Consider the following 24,989-nt stretch of genomic DNA (forward strand, 5'->3'; position numbering starts at 1 on the left):
ACGCCCTTTGAGCCAAGGAAATGATCCGCTGTGCAGGTTGAGCGAAGTTGACTTGATGTGTTCCACAATGGCAGAAATAAGACTGAGTGGAGTAATGGAAAGAGGACGAACAGAAGACTACTGTGAAGAAATCAGAATGGGACCGCAAACTGTAGCAGGATACTGAGACAAGTAAACTTGCAAAGCGTCTGTTGAAACAGTGTAGCGGCTGAAGTTATAATCAAACTGCTTTCTTTAGCGTGACTGCTTTTGAAGCGTTCAGCCACCATTTTGGTTTGGGCAAGCCTCCTGTTCAATGAGCAGCCAGGAGAAACTGGCTGCAGTCTCAGGTGGTGTCTTGCCTGATATGACGCTTCTGTGATATGACCTATTGTGAATAAATGGTGAATGTTGTTGGTCGGTTCTGCCCTCCCACTTGACTCGTAGCGGTTCTGCCCTCCCACCTGACTCGTAGGTCCAAGTGGACATGAATACTCCAGCCTTCTTGGTATTGTGGGCTCCAGACAACTATAGACCTCAAGCGCCCTGCTGGGTGCTTCATACATGCGCTCCCAGTTCCTGGTAGTTTAATGGATTCCAGTGTTCGTGCATGGTCTGGACAAAGGTTGACACTCCTGGGCTTTGAAGTGCAGTGAACAGCGCTAGGCATCTTAACTCCAAAGTCTTGAGGGTTTAGCCATTGCCAGTCGTCGAGCTAAAGTAATTGTTGCCATGCCAACTGCCGAGTGGAGGATATGCATGTTCAAGGGATTAGTGCTTTCACCCCCCCCCCCCCGGGTTCGAGCATCTTTCCCCCAGCAATACATGATTCTCTCCACTCTGGCGTCCTAGCCAGGTCAGGATCTGTGATGGGCCGGAGCAAGCCATGGACAAGGATCCCTATTGTTCAGACAGACTGGGATCTCCTTCAGGCTTTACCTTTTCCACTCTACTCCTCTCTCCTAGACTATTCTCACCTCCTTGCACATTGTTTCCCCCCTACAGCTAGAACCTCTGCTTCTCACCCTTCCTCTCCTAGTTATTTCCTTTGTCCAACTAAAATCTCTTATCGCTTTGTCCTCTACCTCTGCCCAACTCTGCTCCATTAACCGCTACACTAACTCCCTCAATGCTTTTGACTGTGGGCCCCTTTTTATGTTGTGCGGCTCATAGTAGGTTTTTCCATAATGGGTATGTGTGATCAACTGTTGGGCGCTGGTGATTGGCCCACTAGGTTTCCTTGTTGTGGGCCTTTGTCAATTGTTAGACTTTTCAAAATGCCTGTTTGCCATCATGAGGTCTGGCGGAATTATCCAGACGCTCACCTGACCCTGGTGTGGCTCTTCAGAATGTGTCCTGTCACAGATGGCCTTAATAATACACACACACACTTTGAGACAGTTCAAAGGTATTTTTCTGAATAGAGGTATTTTTATGAACAATTTAAATGCAGAATGTTCAGTCTTCATAGGGCAGCTTGCTCAATGTGTAAAATGTTGAATCCCTGGCTGGAAAGGCAAGGGATGCACTATTGTGTGCCCCTCCCTCCTCTCTCATGGGCTATTACTGCTCTAGCCAGGGAATCCCTAAATCCTGAGTTCCCCTACAATCAATTGCTGACCCCCGATTACCTAAGGCTAGCTTAAGTGAGGGTGTAAAGGCCAAAGCCTCATATATCTGGCTCCTTCCATAGATCTAAGAGTTGCCTAGTGTTGTGAAACCGAATAATGGTTTCTTTGTGCCAATTGCATACACCCTGGTTATTACTCTCACCTGCTCCGCTCCTTCTACTTTCCCATGATCTTACTACTCCTCTTCCTTTCCTGTCTTGCATAACTACAACATCCTCGCTGTAAGGAAGGCATGGTATCAAACAGTGAAGACAGACACAAGTGATCGCAGTTCAAGGGTGTTTATTGAACTTCAGTGGGTTGGTTGAATGCCTATCTAACCTAAATCTAAGGATGGGAGCAAGCTACGCCCATCAAATAATAATAATGCAGTCCTAGTCGAGTCTCTGTCAAAATAAAAGGGCCTATACTTATAAACCTATTGCCAATCCTTCCTTCTAAATACAAAAGGGTGTGGGTGGGACAATAATGTATGCAACAAAGAAAAGTGTTCAAGAAATAATGTCAGGATGGTTGAGCAGTTATCTTCCCTTCCCCACGTTTTCAGCATGGACAAGGCGGCACGTTCGAGCTTTGCACACACTATGGCTTCTCAGCAAAGAGGCTACAGTTCAAAGCACAGACATCAGGCCCCTCTACCAAAGCCTCTTTTGAGATAACAGTCTGTTACTGCAGAGGGTCTGTCGTAACAAACAAATCTTCTATTCCCATCAGGATTTTCACATGCACAAGTACTGGCTTTCAATGTTCACCATGGCTCTCCCTTCTTCAGGCGGAGACCCCTTTTTATCATAATGTTCACACTTGATCTCCCTCGTTCAGGCTTGGACTATGGATCTCCCTTATTAGGGCTGAGATCCTCTTGATGTGGATCTCCCTTGTTCGGGCTAGGATCCTCTTTGTATCAAAATCAAAAGACTTTCGAATGTTCAAATGGGTTTTGCTTAAGCCGTCGCAGGACCACTACGATTCACTTGACACAGTTGTTTTCATCAATCTTCTACTTTCATTTCTCTTTGCGGGATACCTTACAGAGACCTTCAGTTGAGCACATTCACAGTGCCGGACCACTCTGTCAACGGTATCGTATCTTTCTTTTCCAAGTTCAAACATTTGTCAGCAGTTTAGCTTTACTTGCGTCTTTCATAACACGCATTTAACAATTTTAGTTGCATCGCTCACTATGCAATGTTGCTGCTTTCAACACAGACTGGTCATGCATCAGTCTCCCCAATTTACTGGCTATGTTGATCGCTCTAATGCTTCTTTGTTCTTGGAGCCAGGGACAAAACCCCGGCGGCTGCCGCTCCTCCCCACCTTGATTGTTTATGCGGGAGGGCCTTCAGTCTGGTTTCCTGATCTTATGCTTTCTGCATAGTTTTCTGGAAAGTAACGGTTTCTTGCCAAAAAGGTCAAGGGTATTTCCCTCCTTGCAAACCCTTCTTGGTTTCCCGTCTCTCTCCCCTTGTTCAGCTGCCGACTTAACTGCTGTTCCTTCATGTGCTTTGCCTCAGAGTGTACTCTCGTGCTCTGCCTTTTATCCATGTGGGGAAGTTTAATGGAAGTCAGGTGTGGGCGATTGTCAGTAATTGCCTGACCATAGTAGTAGGACATGTCGGGTACACTGCTCGGATGTGAGTCTGTTTTCTCCCAGAGCAGGCTGTCCGTGTGAAAGTGTTTGTGATGGGGAAGGGAGGGTGGGGGGTCAAAGTTCCCACATCTCCTACCTGGTAGCATGGGGTAAAGGTGTTAAAGGGGGGAGGGATACCACATCTTGCCGTCCCACTCCCCGAAGACCCCTCACCCAGGTGATCCTCCCACACTGGTCCACCCCCAGGGTCTGTATCAAAACGTGATGGCTGTGCCCTGGACACCTGAGAGAGATCACCAGGGACTAGCGGGTGAGACACCTTCTGGTTTCTCACACCTATCCTCTCTCTCACCATCCGGTCCTCTCTCCTAGCCTTCCAATGTTCCCCTCTCCCTCTCTCTCCCCCTTTGTCTTCTCCCTCTCTTCCCTTTCTCCTAACCCTGTCTCCCTTCCCTTTATAACCATCTCCTCACTTTTCAATGCACCCCTCTCCTCACCTGTCGCTATGCGCCTTACCACACCTCTCACTATGACCTTTGCTCAGGGGCAACATACTCATTTTGGAAGCAAGACGGGCGGCAACACCAGGTCGATTCCCGGTTCCACGCTTAGAAACTTCTGGGTATTAAGCGTGTTATAAATAACCAATTCTAATTACACCCCCCTCTCCTCGCCTCTCACTACAACCTACTTCTCGTAACCTAATCCGGGGTATGGTGCACTGGTCACTATTCTAATCCATTCACTCTCACTATTCTCACATACCCTGGTCACTACTTTCTTGAATTGCTTTTGTTTCTTTACACCACTCTCTACTATCCTTACTCCCTAATTGTCTACCTCTCACTCTTCCCTAACTACTACCCTCACCTTTACAAACACTCAATCATTCACTGCTTCACTCTCACAAACCGGTACCACTCTCCCTCACACCTCACCTGCACTCTGCTCCAATTCTGCAACCAACTCTTCAGTACTCCACTCCTCTGTCCATCCTCCGCCTGGTCTCCCTCTCCCTCTTCACTGCCAAGATCACCTACCTCCAACAGGGTCCTGATCTTCCCATCACTCCTATCCTTTCTAATTCTATGATAGTCTTCCTCCTTTGTGACATGCCACTGACCTGTTCCACCACTCAGAAATGAATGGACCTCTGGAACTTACCACCTTTGGCTAGCTGGTTCTTTCCTCATATCTTAATTTTACTCGGTCCCCACCTTCTACTTACTCCCCAAGTAGGTGGCTTTCACAATTAGCTGTGCCACCCTCTTTTTAGCCACAACTTACCCTCCGCCTCCAGATTCTCTCCTCCTTCACTAATCTTTACTTTCCCTCCTCCTTCACTTGTTGGTGGTCCTCTGTTAACAAGCTTTAGCCTCACAGTTCCTCCAGTAGATGTTACTGCTCCTTCTCTTTCAACAAACGTCCAGTCTTCTCCAAAAGATGTTGCCCTTTCTCCTCCAACAACCTTCTCCTCTCTAGCTCCTTCTCCCTCTTTACTCTCAATACTCCTCTTCAGCCTTCTCGCTGTTAAGCTCTCTGCTCTCACCAACTGCTTCCTAACTCCAAACCTACAGCTCCGCTTCCCACAATGATTGATGGATATTGTTGGGTTTTATGGTTGGTAAGCCTCTGCCCAGGGGTGGGCATCCTGGGGATACTTTGTACCTGTGTTCCCCAATTGTCAGGGCCAGAGGAATGACTGATGCTAATGCTTGCACCAACTAGCCTAATTCGGAACACAGTCAATATAAATTCCCTGTTGCGTGCTGAATTATTATCTCTACCTTTCCCAGAAACACCCTTTGAAAGTTGGCTCCTGTTTCTTGAAACTATCTCTCCTTTTCCTATTTATTCAATGTACTTTTCCGGCTTGTGTGAACTGTAACCTTTCGGTTTCTTGTTCTGAACAAAAAATATTATTTCTCTAAGACAGTTATCATATTTTCCAGTTCATCTGCAATTTGCCTTTATATTTTGTTTAATGTCTGTTCTCCAATAAATCGTTTTGGATTAAAAATGTAAATAGAGTCTGCTTACCTTAGCATTGTTGCCAAAGTATTTTACGTACTTCTTTGTGCTAGCTCTTTTTATGGTAAAGTATAGTGCAATCTATTTTATGTTGACATGAATTCAGTCGTTCAGGATTTTCCTTACAGGTTTGCCAAGTACTTCAAGCTCCCAGACGGAAGAGAGGAGCGGATGCTGATTAAAGCATACGGCATCCGCTTTGATGTTCTCGTCTTTGGCAAGGTAAGGATTTATATTTTATAATGCATCTGATAAAATGCAATGAATTTCGGCAGTGACAATAGTATATTGTTTCCTCAGTATTGGTAGTTTCTAAAGTATGATTTAAGTGAAGCTTATTTAGAAGCCTGTTATGCTAACTTGAACACTCATTTTGAAGACTGATCTTACATTGCCCTGTCCTGCAGAAGTATATTACACAATATATGTAATAGTTGTATGGCTGAGCAATGATCCAATTGTCACGTTATCTGGGGGTTCTAAGAGTGGCTTTGCGCATCTCGTCAGGGAAGTGGTTGGACTACACGCCTACAGGATCAAGGGTTCACGCCATTAACAATAACAATGTTTCCAAAGTAAAGTGTGTTGGGAATTGGCCAACACAAAATGGGTTTTTTCGCCATACATCAAACACTTTTCGAGTTCACCACTCCAATTATAAAGTTCTTAACCTATTCTAATAAGTCCTTGCCCCTCTGTGCAGTGTCCAAATGATTGGGCCAATAGAAGGTTCAAAACTTAACCCTAACCAGTCTTTTAGCCTCCTGGATACCCTAAGCTATCAACATAAATGTCCCAATGTTCACCCAACAAAATAGTTCTCAAAAGCCTAAACTTCAGTCTCTAGCCTTAAGCTAATAATGTAGAGCAAATCCACTGTAGAATCCAGGGCCTCTCAAGAGGGTAAATATGTCAGTAGTTGTCTGCAACATTGCAATCAAAGCTGATCACACATCCCTGATTGAATGGGGACTGGGGTGTCCCTTGTATCTTGGAACACCCAGGGGAATAGACATCTCTTGGAAGTCAAACATTTTAAGCAACTGATTGAAAAACGCATTATATGTGCATTCCAGGAAACCAACTACCTCATGACTGGGAATTGGATGGGTTGCATTTAAATCATGAATATGCAACATCACTATTTAAACAGCGACCAAAAGGAGGATTGATGTACCTTGTTTAAACAGGAGTAGTATCACTAAAGTGATGCCACCAGAAAATATTTACTACCAGGTTTCGTTAAAATGGGAATTCTTTCATAAGGGGCAGTGTATATGATCCTCCTGGTCAAATGCATACTGATAGTTTGTTAATTCTATTAATTACGAATGATACAGATGGCACAGAAAAAACGGAGTCACAAGTACAGTCCAGTGGTATTTGTTTAGCTGTGTGGGCCGTAGGGCCATCCCCCTCTCTCTCGTCTCCCTTGGGATCCCTCCCTAATCCAAGCGTCCATAACCCATGTAGTCCTACCAGTTGGTAACCCCTACAATCTAATAATTGGCCATGGCTACCGCTGGCTCCCTAAGTGCAGGCTCTCTAAACTCCCTCGGGTACTTTCTAACTTTCCCTAATCTGACCAAATGTTAATCTTCTAATGTGGTTGGGATTGTGCCTTACTCTTGCTCAGTTGGACTAAAGCTAGATCACTCCCACTCATGCACACCTCTCCCTCTCTACTCTAACTCCTGCGTCCCTCCTTTTGCCCCTCCCACCATTTCTCTATCCCTCCAATGCCTCACTTCTCCTAGTCCTCTCCTCCACCCTTTTGATGTCATTCCTTCCACGCCACTACACCCCATCCTTATACTAACTCCTCCATGCCACTACTACTCTCCTACTTTCCTCCCACATATACTACTCAAACACCCGTTTTCCAATCTGCACCAACCACTTCATTCACTCCTTACACTAACTTTCTCTACTCAATCGCCACACAAATATTCACACTCCAACTGCAGTACCCTTACACTCACTAAACCAATGCCTCACCTTTTCAAACAGTAGCATCCACACTCCACCCCTTCTCGTGTCAGTCTCTTTGTCTGCCACCTTCTCTGCACTTCCCCGCACAACTCGCACTTCCTGTTCCCATGCTTACATTTTCCTTCCTCTGCCCTGATTGGCAAGCGTTGGGTGTTATCTCTTTTTAGTTAATTTGGAAATTCTTTTAGAAAGATCGCTCTGAGTTTTCAGAGCAGCCTTTCTAAAGCAACCCGTCACACCCTTGGGCGCACACGAGTGAGGACAGGGGCTTACCTGCACTGCCGGGACAGATGAGGGAAGATGAGGGCCTCCAAGGTAAGTGTTGGGTTGTGTTTTGTGTGTGTATATGTCTATCTGCCTGTGTCTGTGTGTGGGGGAGGAGGGAAAATGTTTGTGATGGGGAACAGAATGGGTGGATGAGCGGCGGATGTGTGGGTCTGTCTTTGCGTGTTTGTAGATGTGAGTGTGGTGGGGTTGAGGGGGGAAGGTTTTGTGTGGGGAAGGGAAGCGTTGGGGGAGCAAAGGCAGGCTTGTGAGGGTGAAACCCTTTGAATTTTAAATAATCATGCCAGTGCGGGAGAGGGTGGGGGCGGGCCAGAGGACCAGCTTCCAGGGGCTCTGGATGAGGTGTTGCTGCATAAAATCAATTTGAAGATTAGCTGTTGGACTTCATGAGGGAGCATGGGCCCACCTGCTTTGGCATTTTCTTTTCCGGGATTATGTGTTAAGCCAATGGTGCAGTTTTCTGTAATTTTGTTTAGCTACATGAGTCGGACGTAGTGCGTGCCAAGCTTTGGCAATGTTCGTAAGCATCCCCCATTTGCTCATACGGCTACGGCCATACACCATCAGAGCAATGTACATGAGCAGATAAGGGGCAAATCATAGACCGTGTGAGTCGGGGGGGGTGCATCTTTGTTTTGGTCCAGTAAATGTGAGGGGAGAGCTCATGTTTCTGCAGAGAAATAGTTTTTTGGTGTTGTCTATTTGTGCTGGCACTACTACCCAATGGGTTTCTCAGCGGTAGGCCATTATGCATTAGAACAGAGAAAAAATATTGGAGACATCAGACGGATACACTAGAACAAAACGTTTTTCACTTTCTTTTCTAAATTCTAGTAAAGAATCTGATTCGTTCATATCCAGTGGGAGTTTGTTCCACAATTTAATACCTACAGTGGCACAAGAGCTGCTGTAAACTCTAGATTTCTCCCATCTAGGAACTGCTAACATACGGCACATAGTAGATCGCTGTGGTCTAGAAGTGACATGCCACAGCAATCTTTTTCATATAGGCAGGCGATTTAACACAATGGGTCTTACGAATGATCGCCAAGAGTTTAAATTTAATATGAGCTGCAACAAGATTCTAGACCTTGTGAAAGCTCTGCAAGAAGTGAATTGATGAGCATCCATATGATCAGGATGCTCTTCTTCACATTTCTCTCACAAATGATCATTGGAAATGCCTGCCATTCACAATGGGAGGTCAACATCTTCTGTACTCATTTCTTGATTTTGATCGGAACAATGCATAAGTGGTTTTAACTTATTAGTAGCAGTGCATCTCTTCTTAGTAGCAGTGCATCTCCAGCTTCAGGAGATCACTACGCAACTATACCTCGATGATTGACAGATCAAAGCCTCTAACAGGACTTCTGATGGTTTGAAGAAAGTTCAAAAGTTGTGCAGCATCCCGTTCACCTTTTTAATTTTACAATAAACCAAAAATAAATTGAACCTGACTCGTAGAAAGGATTCAATTTCTCAGGATGATTCTCAAGACTTCATTGCTAACTTCTCCAGAGAGAATACCTGCTGTTCACAAGATTATCAACTTTTTCCAGTGATGACCCATGTTTCAAGACATAAGCTTTCAGAAAATATTGGTCCCTGAGGGCAAGATTTTGGAGGCACATTTTCAGCTGTTCAGACAATGGAAGCTTTGCCTGGGTGTATTCAGGGGTGGAGTAGAGGAACTTTCTTGACCAAGCTAATAGAAAAGCACCCCCCATAGGACCGGAGACGCATGTGTTCGAACGTTCACCTTCATCACAACTTTAGCTGTGGCATTTTGTAAGAATTTTAATCTATTGATGGCCTGTTTAACCTGGCAAAAAGACAATTGCCATAGTCCAGTTTTGATCCTATAATGGCCCTGGCTAATTTATCACAGTTGTCCCCTGATATCGGAGCTCTTATCTGTCTAAATATCATCAGATAGTAATGTGTCTTGTTCATTAGATTGCTAAAATGTGAAAAATAATACCAAGAGACTTTACATGTTTAACTACTTGCACTGAACAGCCAGTACCATCTAGTACTACACATTTTGGAAGCCACTTATGGATGATCTTAATTGGAATGTGTATTTCTGGTTTGGATTCATTAAGTCCCAAACAGTTAGATGATATCCATCTTGTAATGTATGTAAATGGCTCCCTGATAAGACATGTTGTCCACATATGAACCTGGTGACCTTAAAACCAATTGTCGTCGACATAATTCTCGAATATGATGCCCTTTTCGATAAGTAGGTCATGTAATGGTTTGATGTATATGTTAAAGAGCAAGGGTGAGATGCAAGAGAAATGTTGGACTCAGTCTAGATTTTCTGTTAAAAGATCTAAACCAGTCTATGGCAGAATGACTCAAAGCAGTGACATCCTTTAATCTATTTTACAAGATCTCGTGTTCTAGAGTAGCAAATGCTGCTGATAAATCCAACAGCATCAACATACCTGTGTTACCTTCATCAATAATCTGGGAGAAGCTATCCTTAACATCCAGTAATGCAACTTCAGTCCCACGATGGGGCCTGAAACCAGATTGCCTGTCGCCTAATATCTCATTGTCTTCAAGATGATCTTGTAGTTGTATTTTTGCTGCCTTATCCAGGATTTGCAACAGGAAATCTTGGAGATTGGTCTGTAAAGCCCCAGATTTTCAGGATCCAGTGTGGGCTTTTTTAAGAATGCTGTTACCCAGACCTGTTTCAAAACCGTGGGAATGAAGGAAGTATGAAAAGTGTTGCTTACAATCTTCATGATCAATAGGAGCCAAAACATGAATGCAGGATTTAACTATCGGATTAACACAGATCACCTATACAATTGGTGGGGTTCAGGCTCAGAGCTATACGTTTGTCTCTTCTAAGGAGAAGTTTCTGCAGACGTTAAGCCCACTATGATCACTTCTTACCCCTTGCATGTTCCTAGGGTCGCTTCCCATCTCCCTCTTCATTATTCATCTTGAATGTATTGGGGTATATACGTTTCTGAATTGAGCACACTTTCTGGCTGAGATGAAAGGATATTGTTCCCAATTTCCTTATTTTTAGTCGAAAGGGTCTTTGCATTTGGTTGCACACTTTTGCTTTCAACCACTTTTTAAATTCTCTGAACTATGATTTTGCTCCTATAGAAATTTGAATATGGCCCTATTGGATGTAGAGGCTTTTAATAGCTGTTCCGCCAGGCACTTTTTTTATGCCATAGAATTGCGGTCTTGTATTTTGCTCTGCCATTTCAGAGTCAAGGCATTGAGTGGATTAGTATTACGTCTCCATTTATATTAGTGGTCCAACTTTTTTTTTCATATTGCCCAGCGCCTCATTAAACCATGTATTTCCTTGATGTTTTGACTTGATAACTTAATGTTTAATAAGGGCTAACTCATCAATGATCTGTGTGATTGTCACGTCGTACAGTTGTACCAGGTATGATACTATATGATTTGTGCAAATTTCAGATTTTAAAAACAAAGGATTCAGTGTCTCTGACAGTTTGTGTTTATTTCTACGTTCAATAGTCTTCCAATCGTTATTAGGTGAAATCATAACAGATTTGTCTGGACACAGTGATGGGTCAGCAGAAGGAGGCAGACCAGGAATTTCCATTTTAAAGAATGTTTATTTAAAACAATGTTAAAAGGATATTTGTACTGTGCAATATAATAATACCTAACTTTCCCTATTCGAAGGGCTTTCCTACCTAACATAACTAAACTAGGGTGCTCATCGTCTGATCTACAGTCCAAAGTAAGTCTGTCTTCCGTCCAGAAATGAATCCTTACTGACCCTATTACCTATTCTAATTAACTAAAGACAAGCTAATGACTCCCTTCTCCTGGGGTTGCTTTGCCAGCAGCTTTGTGTTAATATAGAATCTTTAGATAGCTTCTTGCTATTTCTTGCATCAGTGCATTCAGTTATTTTAAGAGATTCTCTGATGATCCTTCGGATGGCGTCACTTTTCCCAAGGGGAGACGTCCTCTCCATGAGGCTAGGCCACTAACCAATAGTCCGCCTAGGTGGTGGTAACGTGGATCTCATGGAGATAAATTCCTCTCCTAGGGACAAGGATGCGATTAGGGGGCAAAACCCCTTTAAACCCCAACCCGGTAGGCTGACGATAGGACCTAAATCTTACGGGTCTAACCTCATAACTGAAACCATGTATTATTGTGAAACATCGAACCACCCTGACGGTTTAGGTACTGAGACGAAACTCTCGGATGCTACAAGCGACCAGGAAAAACAACACCGCTGTGGTCCATGAAATGATGACCCATCAGGGCGGGCCCAACTATATCGGGGCATCGGAAACCAGAGAGTACTGGGAAGGGGACCGACGAGTGTACTAGAGAGAGAGTTGAGTAAGAACAAGAGCGAGTCGAACTTTGAGAGACTGACTCGTAGATGAGAACAGAGGTCGAGAGAGTGAGAAAGCGAGACGTGCTTGGCGATGACGCCTGACCTATTGCAGAAGGAAGATCAGGGCGGCTTGCGAGAGGGCCTTGAAGGGTGTGGTTCAGGAGAATGCACAAGGATGCCCAGTAAACCGGACCTTTGTTGGGAGGAGAAGTAGAAGTGGAGAGACGAAGACAGAACACCAAAAGTTATCAGCACTATACTTTGTGGCCGGCAGGTGAAAATAAGTGCAACCAAGATCTAATGGTATTTCGATCCCCAAGACGAATTCCCTGGGCAAGTGGAAAATGTCTTTGCAGAGGGGCCCAACAGAAAGACAGTGTACGGCGGTGACATGACCTGTAGTGGGTAGACAGTCTGGTCAGACAACTGCACCGAGACTGCTTTCCTCGGCTTGCTACAGAGAGGTGAGAACAAGCCAGAGTAAACGGTGAAGTACTGCTGATGCCCAAGCCCACAGGAGAAGGATGGTCGAAGCCACAATCAAGATCAGAGAATCTAGCAGCGCGACGCTCCAAGAACTGGCAGCTCACACACAGGGCTGTTGGCATAATCCAAAATCCTACCAACCCAGTGAAATATCCTGACTGGTTAACTCTCGTTACCTCTATTGCAAAGTCCGGGGGGGAGCATATGAACCATTTAAGAACTATGTAGAAACGTTATGGAATTTAGGGCAACAAGGGAGAACAGTCAAAACAATGAACAGAGGGCACCTACCACAGCGATCGAGAAGATACTTTGTCCAGGAGCCCGAGACCCCAACTCCCAGAAGCACCATAAACGGGGGTTAACTTATCGATACTGGAAATTACAACGGAGGGACCTAAAAGGGTTGGAGTCCCAGTGAAAGTTTATGCTCTACTTTTCTATCCAAAAATCGAATAGCTGGGGAGATCCTGGCCAAAGAAGAGGCACTGTAGACACCCCAGAATAGTCTCAGGCAGGACTAGCGAAACAAACCCCAGTAGTCCTCTAAGTGCACTGTAATAATTAGACAACACCAGTATCGTGAATCGACCTTATCTAAAGTCATGAAGACTTGCGATGGCCCCTCCAATCACTTGGAAGATTCCTTGTCGCCTGGCTTAACGCCGAAAACACGGCGGTTCTGTGTGGACTGCAGCATCCAGCATTCCGTGTTAGTACTCGAGTCAGGCGTTACGGTCACGTGATACGCACGGACCATCATTCACGTCTGTAAGCGAGTACTACTTCTTCCTGCTGCGCACACGGAATGCTGCTCCTTAACTGAGTTCTACGGCCAGTTTTGTAGTGTCTGCAATCTTGTTTCTTGAACCTGTTTTGACTCTTTGGCCTGTTATTACGGACTGCCCATTTTGAACCGCCCCTGATTTCTGGTATTCGGTTCCTTAGGATTGATTCCTGTTATCCCTGATCCGGCATACGTTACCTGGACTCCCACTGCCTACTGTTATGTTACGCCGCTACCCCGGAACTCTGCAACTTAGCGTTATCGCTTCTGAAACCTGGTCAAGTACCTCCTGCTCCCACTTGGACCCGCTCCTTACCTGTATTTTCCTCTTTTATTTCCATTCCTTTACTTCTTCTATCCTTGTTTATTTTGCCCCCTCCTCCATACCTCCATACACAGACTAATTTACCTGCACCCTGGGTCGCTCTGCTGAACCACTAGGATTTCGTTTGGACACAAGAGTGACTGTTGTGGACGCTCTCCTGTTTTCTTCTTTGGATGCTCTGCAGTACGACAAACTGTTGTCAACCCTTTCCTGTTGGGATTACGGGACTTCTCCTGGACCTTCTTTATTTGGTTCTTCATTCCATTTCCTCCATTGTGGCCAAGTAGGTTTCAGGTCTTGTTCTTCACGGAGCAGGTAAGAGTGGGAAATAAGGGGTGGTGTCGGATACGGTTGGTACTTTTGATCAAAGTAGTAAACAGCTGTTATTGTTGTTTCCTCTAGCTCTGTTGCTGCTGCTCCTGCCTTTTCACTCAAGCACCTAACAGACTAGGGGCTTCTCATACTCCTACAGACTGTGCTCTTGTGAGGAAAGTTTGGTTGCGAATTGGCTTCAGGCAAAGAGGGGGTTGTGACAAAGATTGTCTGGTTTTGACAACCAGGTCCTGTCAAGAGTCCTGTCTTTACAGGTCTGGTCTCAACCTTGCCTTCTTCAAAAAATGAAGAACGAAACCTTAATGTAAGCCAAGAGAAGTGGAGAAAAACGTAAACCATTTTGTGATGCAAGTCCCAGGCCAGTTTTCCAAAAGTGTGGTGCTGTAAAGTCGTGGGAGACTTCAATAACAGTTTCGTTGTTACTTGGACAACTCCATTGGCTTCCTGTTGAGGCTAGGATTATGTTTAAGTCTGTCTATGGTTCACCAGGCTTTTTACGGCATTGGTGCTGAGTATTTGCAAGCTAAGTTTGCTCACTATACTCCTACTCGCAATCTTTGGTCCCAATCCGCTCATCTCCTAATTGTCCCCCAGTTCAGGCGCACTGGCGGGCGCGTTCTCTGTTGTGGCAGCAAAGGCTTGGAATAAACTTCTGCTTGACCTTCGAAAGACTGTTGACCACCTCTTCTTTCGACAGACATTAAAAACACTGCTATTCTAGAACTTTCTTCTGCTGTTCTCAATCTTGGTTCCTCATAGCGCCATGATGCCCTTGGTCGTGCGTACGCTTTACAAATTCTACTAACATAACATTGGTACAGTTCTTGATTCATCCCCACTGGGACAAACTGTGTAAACCTCCCTAAGGGAGCGATAAGTCTTAATAAGAAAGGTGGAAAACAACTGAGGAACCAACTAGGAGAATGACTCCTAGCCCCTCATGAACTTTGTGTGACTGTTTTCTTTTGAATCACAGAACTGTTATGTTTTCAAGAACCTGAGAGGCGTTTGGAGGCCTTACATCCAGGAGAAGGGAGTCATTCCCCTGGATTACGAACAGAATCTGAGCTTTGTTATTTTATTGTAGTGACAGGGATAGAGTAGGAGCCTTTGTTACTGGTACGGTGCCTTTTTGTTTTGAATCGCACAGACTTCCTGACGAGCACCTGAATTTCATTAGTTTAGGCAGGGAAATCCCCTTCGATTTAGGGGCAGACGGGTTTGGATTATTATTAAATAAGTCTATAGCAATCCATATGGCACCACTTGGTCAGTCTCTTCATTCATTGTCACCACAATACCTCCACATCCCTTTCTTTAAATCTGTTTGAGGTTTTGAGTTTCATTTATTAGGTGCTCTGGCGTCTGGATATTTATTTGCTCTGGTCCACTCAACTGCAGTTGTAAATTGTACTTTTTCAGACACTAGTATCTCCAATGGCGTAGCTCCTAAATCTCATCCCTGGCATCTGTGTGCTGTACCCAGTAAGTTGACTCGCTCCTTTGTTCAACTTTCCATTCAATGGGCGAATATGTCGAGTCTCTGTATTGTACGTACATTCACTGGGACGATTAGGCTGACTTGAATCTTTATATTTATTTGCTTTTGTTGCTGCTCTTACGAGTGATAATCTCCCACCTCTCATTAACTGTGCCTTGTCCCTCGGGTCTCCCGCTCTCCCTGTTACCTGTTATGCAATAGGGCTGAGTCCCTGGGTCGGCACTCGACTTTGGCGTTTCTGTGTTTTGTCAGAATGGCACTGTATTCCACCCTTTGGGGTCTTGGCATGGTAAGGTGTTTCCTTTCTTGCTCCTTCCCAGCCACCATCAGATAAGTACTCTCTGTGCCCTGTTGTGGCTCGGACGATTCCCAGCCACAGCTTCTGCCTTCCGTGTTGTTTCTTGCATGTCCCTTCAGGGACGGTTATCGGCTTGGCGAACGTCCTTGAGTCAGCCCCTCACACAGTGCAGCTCGGGCACATGTTTCCAGCTATCCGCCTGTTTGGAAACAAGTGTTCTCTCCCGGTTACCAGCTCCCTCCCAGCTGGTTTGAATCTCCTGGGTCTCTCTCTTTGGTTGTCTCGCTCCTCCCAATTTTATGATGCAGCTCTGGGGCTTCCCCAGCTCCCAACAGCAGTACTTTTTGTGTCAGCGTTATGCTCAGTATAATTCCTTTGGGTTTCTTTTTCCCAGTGTCGGGCAGTTCTTTCTCTCTTACTCAATGTTTACTTGTCTCAATATCTGTGCGATCGTCTCGTATCCGGCACATACTCATCATTGGCAAAGGTGTCACAATAACAGATGTGAGCGGATTCTGGTTTTCTGTTAACTGATATGACCTCATTGGATTTCTGAGTGAGATGAAAGGGTGATCGCCATTGGAACGGGAGTCCTTGTCCCCAAAAGGGGAGTCTGTCCCTTTGAGAGACCGCTTACCACCACCCCTAGGAGGAATATTGCATTGCGGGCTCACCTCACTAGTTTCACAAGGAAAAGTTCTCTACTTCGGAGAAGTGACTGAATCCCACGCTTCGTCACAACCCGTTAATGTTAAGAGAGCGTGGCCAGTCTAGTTCATCCATAATGTACTCTGCTTCTCCAGACTCAAATTGTGCAAACACCCAGTGGACATCCTTTCCCTTAATATGATTGAATAACTCTAAATGTATGAAGCCCATATCTGGTAAATTTTGTTTCAAATTAATTACTACTACACTCCTGTCTGTATTTCTTGGAAAAGATCTTGGACATGGTGATGAGAGGAAAGGTGGTAAGGGCCAGGTCTGTAGTGCGTAGAGCAGCTGCATGTGTGTTCCCTTTGGTGATAGGAGTGGGCGGGAGCTGCAAAATGGGCTTCGGTTTAATAGCCAATTCAGAGGGCATCAATATGGCATCCAAAAGGGTTCAAATATTGTGGGCATTGCAAAGAGGAATGCTGGCAGACGTTCAAAACCCTCTAATATGCAAAGCTGTCAAAATTCATGTACACTCCAAAGTTATAGCAAGAGGCACTATAGATTTTAACAGAAAGGCCTGCCAAAATGAATGCTGTAGTTAGGGAAACTAGTTGGGCAACCTGAAAAGTGTGACAGAGTTGAAGTGGGCACTTTCAGCAGTATCACGGACCATTGAAGTCCTTAAGAATTACGAGAACAGGATCCATCCAAAAAATATCAACAGGGCAATGTTGGAGACATCTGTGGGTGGTGTGGTGAGTGTGTCAGTTAAAGCAATGCAACTGTGTTCTGGGCCATTAAAAGGTGAGAGCAACAGTATTTTGTAGCATTAAGGGTGTTGCAATGGAAACAGTAACATTTGCAGAATACAAAATAAGTGTCTCATATCTGGAAAATCGTTAATTGGAAATATGTTGCATTTTTCCCTCAATCAGGTGTGTAGAGTTTAAGCAAATATCCTTGCAACAGGGGAGCACAATGGTCTGAGAAAAGGCTGATGTAGCTACTGTACAGACAGTCTGCTGCACAGTAGCTAGAGTGGCAGTCCCGCATTTTCAGCTTATGGATATAATACATTACTGGATGCCTATCGTCTCGATTTCTCTGCTAAAATGCCTGAAGCGCTTGCTTCTCCATCATGAAAGAATAGGAAACTTTCTTTGGAATCTGGCAAACCTAAAGCGAGGACTATTAAGACATTCTTACACTGAACAAAAACAGTATCAGCATTGTGGGACCAGAGAAAAATATCAGAGGGCGAACCAAATGAATGGTTGTACAAGGGAAGAAAAATTGGGTATACATTGTTGGCAATAGCCCACCATGCCTAAAAGCATGTGCACCTTTTTAACGATAGTGGGGTGGAGCAGAGACAAAAACGTTTTTTAACTCTAATCTGGGAAAGGGCCCTGTGACTTTGGGAAATGTTGTGACTCAAATACAAAACCCCAGGTTGGCATAAATGCATTTTAAGCTGAGTTGTCCTATAACCCTTTTGGGCCAATTCATGAAGTAAAATCAAGGAATTCTTATGGCAAGCTTTGATGGAAGGTGAAGCCAACAATAAATCGCCAATGTACTGTACAAGTTCCAAACAACCTCCTAGGAATATTACATTTACTAAATGTTCATGTTATGCTTTAGGAAACAAGGCAAGGCTTTCTGTATACCCCTGTGGGATCCTAGTCCACGTTCATAGATTTTGTTTAAAGTTGAAAGCAAAAAGGAATTGCCAATCTCAATAAATAGAAATGGTGCAAGCAGACCACAAGTCCACTACAAAGGAGTGTTTAGTCCAAGGAGGGATCATTGCAAGTGTGGTGATTGGATTGGGAACGGGTCTTCAACCGGCGGCTCGCCAAATGTTTTGGACTACAACACCAGTGATCCCTCAACATTGACTGGTCTGGGTAGGGGTGATAGGAATTGTCTGAAACTTCTGGAGAGCCAAATGTTGCAGGCCACTGGTCCCGGGACCACCAGAAAATTGGTCAACAATTATATCAACGGCTCACAAATACAGAATAAACCAATACTTGCTCATAGAGTCCTTTTTGCTGGCAAAAAGTTTCTAAGTAACAACAATGTGATACCCCTGGGTTTAGGCGTGTGACAAATGCAGATTAAAATAATTTAAAAAAGTGTGTGCATTCCAAATTGTTTGTGTGTACAATGTCACTGTGGTCCAACAAATATATAATGGGTTCAATGCATTCCTCATCTTCCTGAGAAAAGGAATATTGTGGGACATATGGTAAATGGGCATTATTTTGCCAAGTAGATTGAATGTAGGCTATCACACCTACCCTTGTGAGGCCCCTCAAATATCTGGGACAAGATTCAAAAGGGAAGTTTGCTGTGATGAAAGGGAATGTTACTGTAATCGTGAAATAAATTTATCCAGCCTGTGAGGATTGAAGGTCAAGAAAAATGCCATTTGGAATGCAGGAAATGGTGGAACCCCCTCGCATAGCAAATCCCTGCCAAGTAAATTGACAGAGGTGCATGTGCTAACATAAAAGGGATGGGAGTCCATAATGGGGCCAATTGTTAGTCAGGTCCTGGCAAACTAAATGTGGAATTGGTGTTTTACCTAAACCTGATGAAACTGCAATGCAACACACTCCACATATATTGAATATTGTTCAACCGCAGCTCGAAGATGGACGCCACTGTAGAGAATTTGAGCTAACGCCGATAGGATTGTCCTAGCAGATTAACTGGTTACAAGATGAAGCATGGTCCAGCAGTTTTACCTTGAGTTCACATGATTTATCATGAGATAAAAGTTCCGGGCCACGACTACAATCTCCACTTACGTTCTAGAATGACGGTGCGGTTAGGAATGTGGCACACGTGCATGTTAATAAGAGACTAGTGAGTAAATTACTTCCTTTTTTTTACAAACGAAGACTGTCTTGAAGAAAGTGGTTGTAAGCAATTTTTACCACTGAAACCGGTAGACATCAGTAACTGTATTGGGGGTTGTAGGGAAACCCACCCATGTATACAGTTTTGAACTAATCGATTTTGGACCAACTGGATATCAGGTGTCCTAAATCAGATCTAATGTCTTCACATCAGTAACTGTAATGGGAGTGGTAGGGAACCTACCCATGTATATAGTTTTGAACTGATCGATTTTTTTTGGACCAACAGGATATCGGGTATCCTAGATCAGATATAGTGTCTTCACATTTATTATAACTTTGATATCTTGGAAATAGGCCCTCCTGACCATAGGTTAATAAATTAGGTTTTACCTCAAATGGTTTGGTGAAGCTTCCAATATTTCTTGTATGTATGGGTGACCAAAACAAGTTGGAGAGGAGGAGAGAATGAGAAAGTAGAGACCATTGTGGCTTGAACAGTCCATTCTTAGAAACAATATAAACAAATTGTAAGAAATATACATGTACTGTTTCTTATTCTATCCACCTTTTAAATAGGCGGCACACCAGCGCAGCCTGGAATTATTTTACTGGCAGGCAGGATTAGTTAGACGATCGCTCTATCCTTTGCTTTAGCACTGCCCACATTAATAGGTCCGGGTTAATACCAGTAGGATGTCACGCTACCTCCTCCCTAGCTTGGTATGAATGTGTGATCTGTTGCATTGCAGTTTCTTCAGGTTTGTTTGCCCTCTTTTCTGATCACGCTTTACTGCCAGGGCTTACCCTATTTACTTTGACAAAAGACTCTGGAATTTTGTGTTACCTAAACCTACAGTAGATACTTGATTGGAAGTACACAGAATAGAAAACCTTTGGAGTGCAGACTTTCACACCCCAGTATCCACCAAGAACTGGAGCTTATGTCCCTGAGCAGTCATGTCACAATTAGTACACATCTTGTCAATTGGAATCAATGTACACTGGCAGGGCAAAGCCCTAGAACTACATTATGGTGAAGGAAGGTATGTGTCTTGAGCCCGGTCTTGGTCCTCTGATCCTGGAAACAAAGAACTGTTGGTGGGGTGGGCACCGAAATGGCAGCTACTTTGCTTTTGGCCATAAGAGCAAGACATTGGAACGTCTAGAGATGTTTGCGATAGTGGCATTTTTTGTCAAATGGGCTTTGAGTCCTGAATGTGTGTTTATTCCTTTAGGCACAAAACTTGCTGGATGTTGAAGTTGTTTGAGAACCATCGGCAACTGTGGTGAATTTGCCAGCCACTGACCAACAGGGTGGTGGACTGCTACATTGTACAAATCCGCCATATACTCTTCCCTCTTAACCCTCCTCTCATTCCTTGCTGTGCCAACTGACACATTTGCAATGCCATCAACTGAACTTTCAGCTCAATTGTCTGTTTCTTAAAGAGACTTTCATAATGCTATACCATAGTTAATATCTTAGCGAGTGCTTTGGTTTTAAGTGCCTTGTCCTACTTAATTTGCATTGTAGCTTTAGTGTTAAGACGCCCCCACAAATCATGGAACAAACATCTGTGATGGTGCCGCAAGGGGCTTTTCCAAGCCCGAGTGCTCCAGAGAAAACAAACTCTTATCCTTCCAAAATATTCAGAAACCTACTACTCGGGAAGTGGTTCTGCAGCGAATATTCAAGCCAAAGCCTGTTCGCTCAAATTTGGTGGACCACCATCCTGAAAAGCTGTTGCAAATGTTCCCTTGTTGATCTGTAAACCGTCATAAGGGAAGATATTTCAGTGAAAAACTGCTACTTTCCTTTCAGATTAAGTAAGTGTTCCTAAAATCCTTATCTGTGACCATGGGATGTGAACATCTACCAATTGGTATTGTTGGCCGGCAATAGAATGCAAGTGCATCTGAAAATGTGATCGGGTGTTTTGTGACCATGGTTCCTAGAATACAAGGCGCCTTCATTGTAATGACAATGGCAGGTGATGTCAGTACTACAGTCTTGTGTTTAGGGGTATAGAAAATGGTGGGGTTGAAGGGAATATCTTGGTCACTGTCCGGTGTGTGCTCAATTTTGGGTTGTGTGGAAAAAAAGCTGAAATCTTGCGTGTCTCTGAAGCAGGTGGTGCGGGTGCATTAGGAATCGCCAACGATATGTCTTGAGGCAAATGTGGAGAGCATAAATGGCTGGTAGTGGAGATGGGTCTAAAATGTGATCTGGGCATTTGGGTCGATTTCAGCGAGAGGATAAGTGCGGAAACTAGCACATCATTCTCAATGATGGGTTCAAATTACTCATTCAGCTTGCAAGTTGAAATGTTCTATAATTATTATAACATTGAGAGCCTTCTTTCACTGACTCTAAACGTCTATTCTGGGTTTCACCTTGCCAAGCGGTAAATGCTTCCCACTGGCAGGAACCTATACATGAACCCTCAGAAACCAGAGGCTTCTTGTCAAATGTTTAGTTTGTCGCAATCAAATTTCCTGTCCACCTGGAATATAGTTTTCACATCAAATTTAGTTTACCAATACTAATTTTTAAAATACCTACTACTAGATGGCACACACTCAAAGCATCTATAACATACTGGGATGTACATGGGGTTATTTTATATTAGCCTTTCCCCTTTTCAACTATACCAAAATAGTTACTAGGCAATAAATGATACCAAGCAACAAAATCCTTTGTCAAACGGTATTACTGTGCAACCTCTTTCATTTGCTGGCCTTCCGAGATGGGCTGCTGCAGTTCCATGGACCCAGTTCCAACCCTTTCCAAGTACTATGAGAAATCTGTTACCTCAAAGGGTTTACTGTCGTCAGGGGAAGTCATGGTTCCAGTGAATAGTGTGTTCTAGTAGTCTGGAAAGGCAATATCCGAGCTGCAAAGGCACCTTCTGTAAAGGTCCATAAGGAGAGTTCTCACAACAGGACTTTGTTAATGCAGTTAATTTCTAGTCTGAAATGCACAAAACACACCATGGCTTATGCTAAAAGGAATCAGCCAGGTGCTTGAGTCTCACAGGGCCAGGGTGGGTCACCCATTACAGACTAGAACAGAGACCATGTTTTTTTACATAATCACAAGCTGTACATGGAGTCTCTATCCTACAGTTATACCAAGTCAGAAGATGTTTTCAGATGAATAACTAGCTTGATTTAACAAACAAACCTATGTCCAGGAGAAGGGTTCAGACAGATAAGATTTATAGATCATTGTCATAAAGAAGGGTTAACCAAATAGTAAGGTTGACACTTCAAACAGAGCATTATTTGGTTTAATGGTTTCCTGTAGCAAACCATTGTGTGGATTACACATTTAATGGTTATCTGGCACGTGTTGCAAAAAGGGGTTTGAAAACTGATTTGAATCCTGTACTTAACATGTTTGGTTGGAGTTATGAAATTGAAAGAAAATATGTGCTCAACAGATATTCTAGTTATTATTATTCAGCTATTTATTTAGTGCAGACCTAGCTTTGCAAGCAACCGCATGCTTCATAATCCTGGGGGGAAGAACACAGTGAGGGGAAGCAGAGAAACAATGAAGCAGGGAGCTAACGGGACTTTGGGCAGGGTGGGCAATTTGGTAGCAAGGGATCTAGAAGCAACTAGTTGAGGAAACCGTGGGGAGCACATCACCCAGTCCCAGGTAGGATGAGGAGGGCTGGGTGTGTGGACCTAGGTGTTGGGGAGAAGCCATTCCTTGAAGAGGGCTTTATTTTAATAGGGTGCTTTTCATTCAGCAGGCACATAATGGACTAGGCCTTATTGTTGTGCTTGGGTCAACGATTAATGTTATATTTGGAAACCTGTTCCTATGAATTGGCCATTAGTGGCTTTTACCTTGCTTTCCTCATAAAATGTACGAGTTTTCTGATTTCAGCTAATTCCAATATCTGGCTCACATTTGGCTCTATTTTCTTGGTCTTTTAAAACTAGGCCTTTTGTCTAGGCTACATGCTGTTCTGCCTCGTCCTCTGTTAATGCTTTAACTGATTCATGGTGAGGTCTGTTTTTCAGACAACTGGCCTCTGCATTCCTTGTCCCTAGAACTGTGCCTTGGATAAATACATCTCAGCTTCAACTAGAGTCCTGCTAAGTCTACTAATTCAAAGTTGCCTCTAAATGGGGGAAAAGCTGCTTTGTGTAATTCTTACTTGTAATGACAACCTAATAAATGTAAGCCTTATCAATAGATGTAACAATGTATAAGGCTTATAAAATTCTTCCATCTTCACCTTGCAAACAATTTAAATCTAATTTAAGTCTGCATGTTTTTCATATATATAGCTGCAAATTTTCTTTTCTAGATGCAACTGTTTTTTTCAACACAGTTCCTGTTCTATTTGGCATTATCACAATATATATATAAATGATCATTCAAAATGGACTTTGTTTAATGAAACACATTACATGTATTCAGATATCTTCCCCAACAGACACACACATGCCTAAGTCTTCAATAGCTAAAAGAAAATAATGTAATTGTATGGTACCTTCCACAGAAGAGTCCTCCACCAATTAAAATTAGGGAATTTTCCTCCCATAACAAATGAGCTTGAATGCATGGATCTCACAAACTACTGGATCCTTGATGGAGGTGTCCTAAGTGCCCCTTCAATGTGGTCTTCCTTGTAGCTTGTTCTTGGGTGTCTTGCGACCTTCAAATAAAAATAGTCTGTCTCCGTTAGAGGCCACAATGCCCACCTGATGAGGTACATGACAGTCAGAATTTACCCCCACAGGGATAGCCTAATGAGGGCTGGGGGGAGGAGGAGCCAAGATATGGCAGAAAAAAAACCAAGGTCGAGAAGCTGCTATCCTGTTCCGGTATTATGACAAATGTAGAATTGGGTAGAAACAGTATGCCAGTAGCAGTTGAAAACATTGAAGACAGAATCAACAGGTAGGAGCAGTGTGAGTGCTCCAGCACTTGTGTCTTCGGCCAGAGATTGCAAAGGCTTAAATCAAAGGCTGTTGGATAGTATGAGGTAAGGCAAGTAGTAACGAACAAGAGCTGCGGTAACAATATGAAGTAAAAGACAGCAGTACAATGGCAGGCAAGCAAGGAGAAAGCAAGAAGGCTTCAGGAAGAGAAAAATGTAGGGAAATGCACCAAATGAGCGGGCAAGCAGGCTCAGAAATATTACGGCATCTTGCCCCATACTGGAAGTGGTAGGGTTGCAACACGCTGTGATGAATACCCAAACTGTTAATATCCAGTGCCTGAAGATGCCATGTTGGAAAAAAGACTAGAACGGTAACAACATTCTAGTTAGCGTTGCGACACACTGTAGTGGCTGCGTCTCCAACGGTGCCATAACTTCCAGTGGGAATAAGCCGTGACAGGATTCCCCCCCCTATTCTAGCGGGCACCCAGCTTTCCTGGATGCTACATGTGGAAAGGTCTGAATAACAGAGGAGCATTAATATGGGATACGGGTTCCCAAGATCTTTCCATCACTGATTATCCTTTCCAATGCACCAGATATTGTAAGGTCCTTTTATAACATCTTGAGTCACACCTCTTAGAAACTGTACTCTTCCAGTTCTTGGGGGCAGGGGGATACCAAAGAATGAGGTCCTCCTTCTCAAAAACCTGTCAGGTAGAAATGTTCTTACAAAGATGAATGAAGGCTTTTTGGTTAATCGTAGCTTGAAAGGCAAATTATTGATCTTTGCAATTATCTTAAACTCTGCTAAATACCAAGCTGATCATTTGGAAGGTTGTACCCATCGAGGTAGATGTTTGGTGGAAAGCCACACCCTACTCCCCACATCCCAACCAGGAATGCCTCCTCTACTTATCCGCATATGTCTTGTTCCTCTGCGTATT

The 24,989-nt window shown here is 43.8% G+C and overlaps 1 protein-coding gene across 2 annotated transcripts in view; it reads left to right on the plus strand.

Moving 5' to 3' along the window:
- Window positions 1-24,989, plus strand: part of P2RX7 (purinergic receptor P2X 7) — a 356,033-nt gene that overhangs the window by 244,675 nt on the left and 86,369 nt on the right. For both annotated transcript variants that reach the window (XM_069619560.1, XM_069619561.1), the window contains one exon: window positions 5,361-5,454. In XM_069619560.1, coding sequence (XP_069475661.1) covers window positions 5,361-5,454 — 94 coding nt within the window. The remainder of the gene's footprint in view (window positions 1-5,360; window positions 5,455-24,989) is intronic.

Source organism: Ambystoma mexicanum, chromosome 10 (genome assembly GCF_040938575.1).
Source record: "Ambystoma mexicanum isolate Mex_15411 chromosome 10, UKY_AmexF1_1, whole genome shotgun sequence".
Taxonomy (NCBI): domain Eukaryota; kingdom Metazoa; phylum Chordata; class Amphibia; order Caudata; family Ambystomatidae; genus Ambystoma; species Ambystoma mexicanum.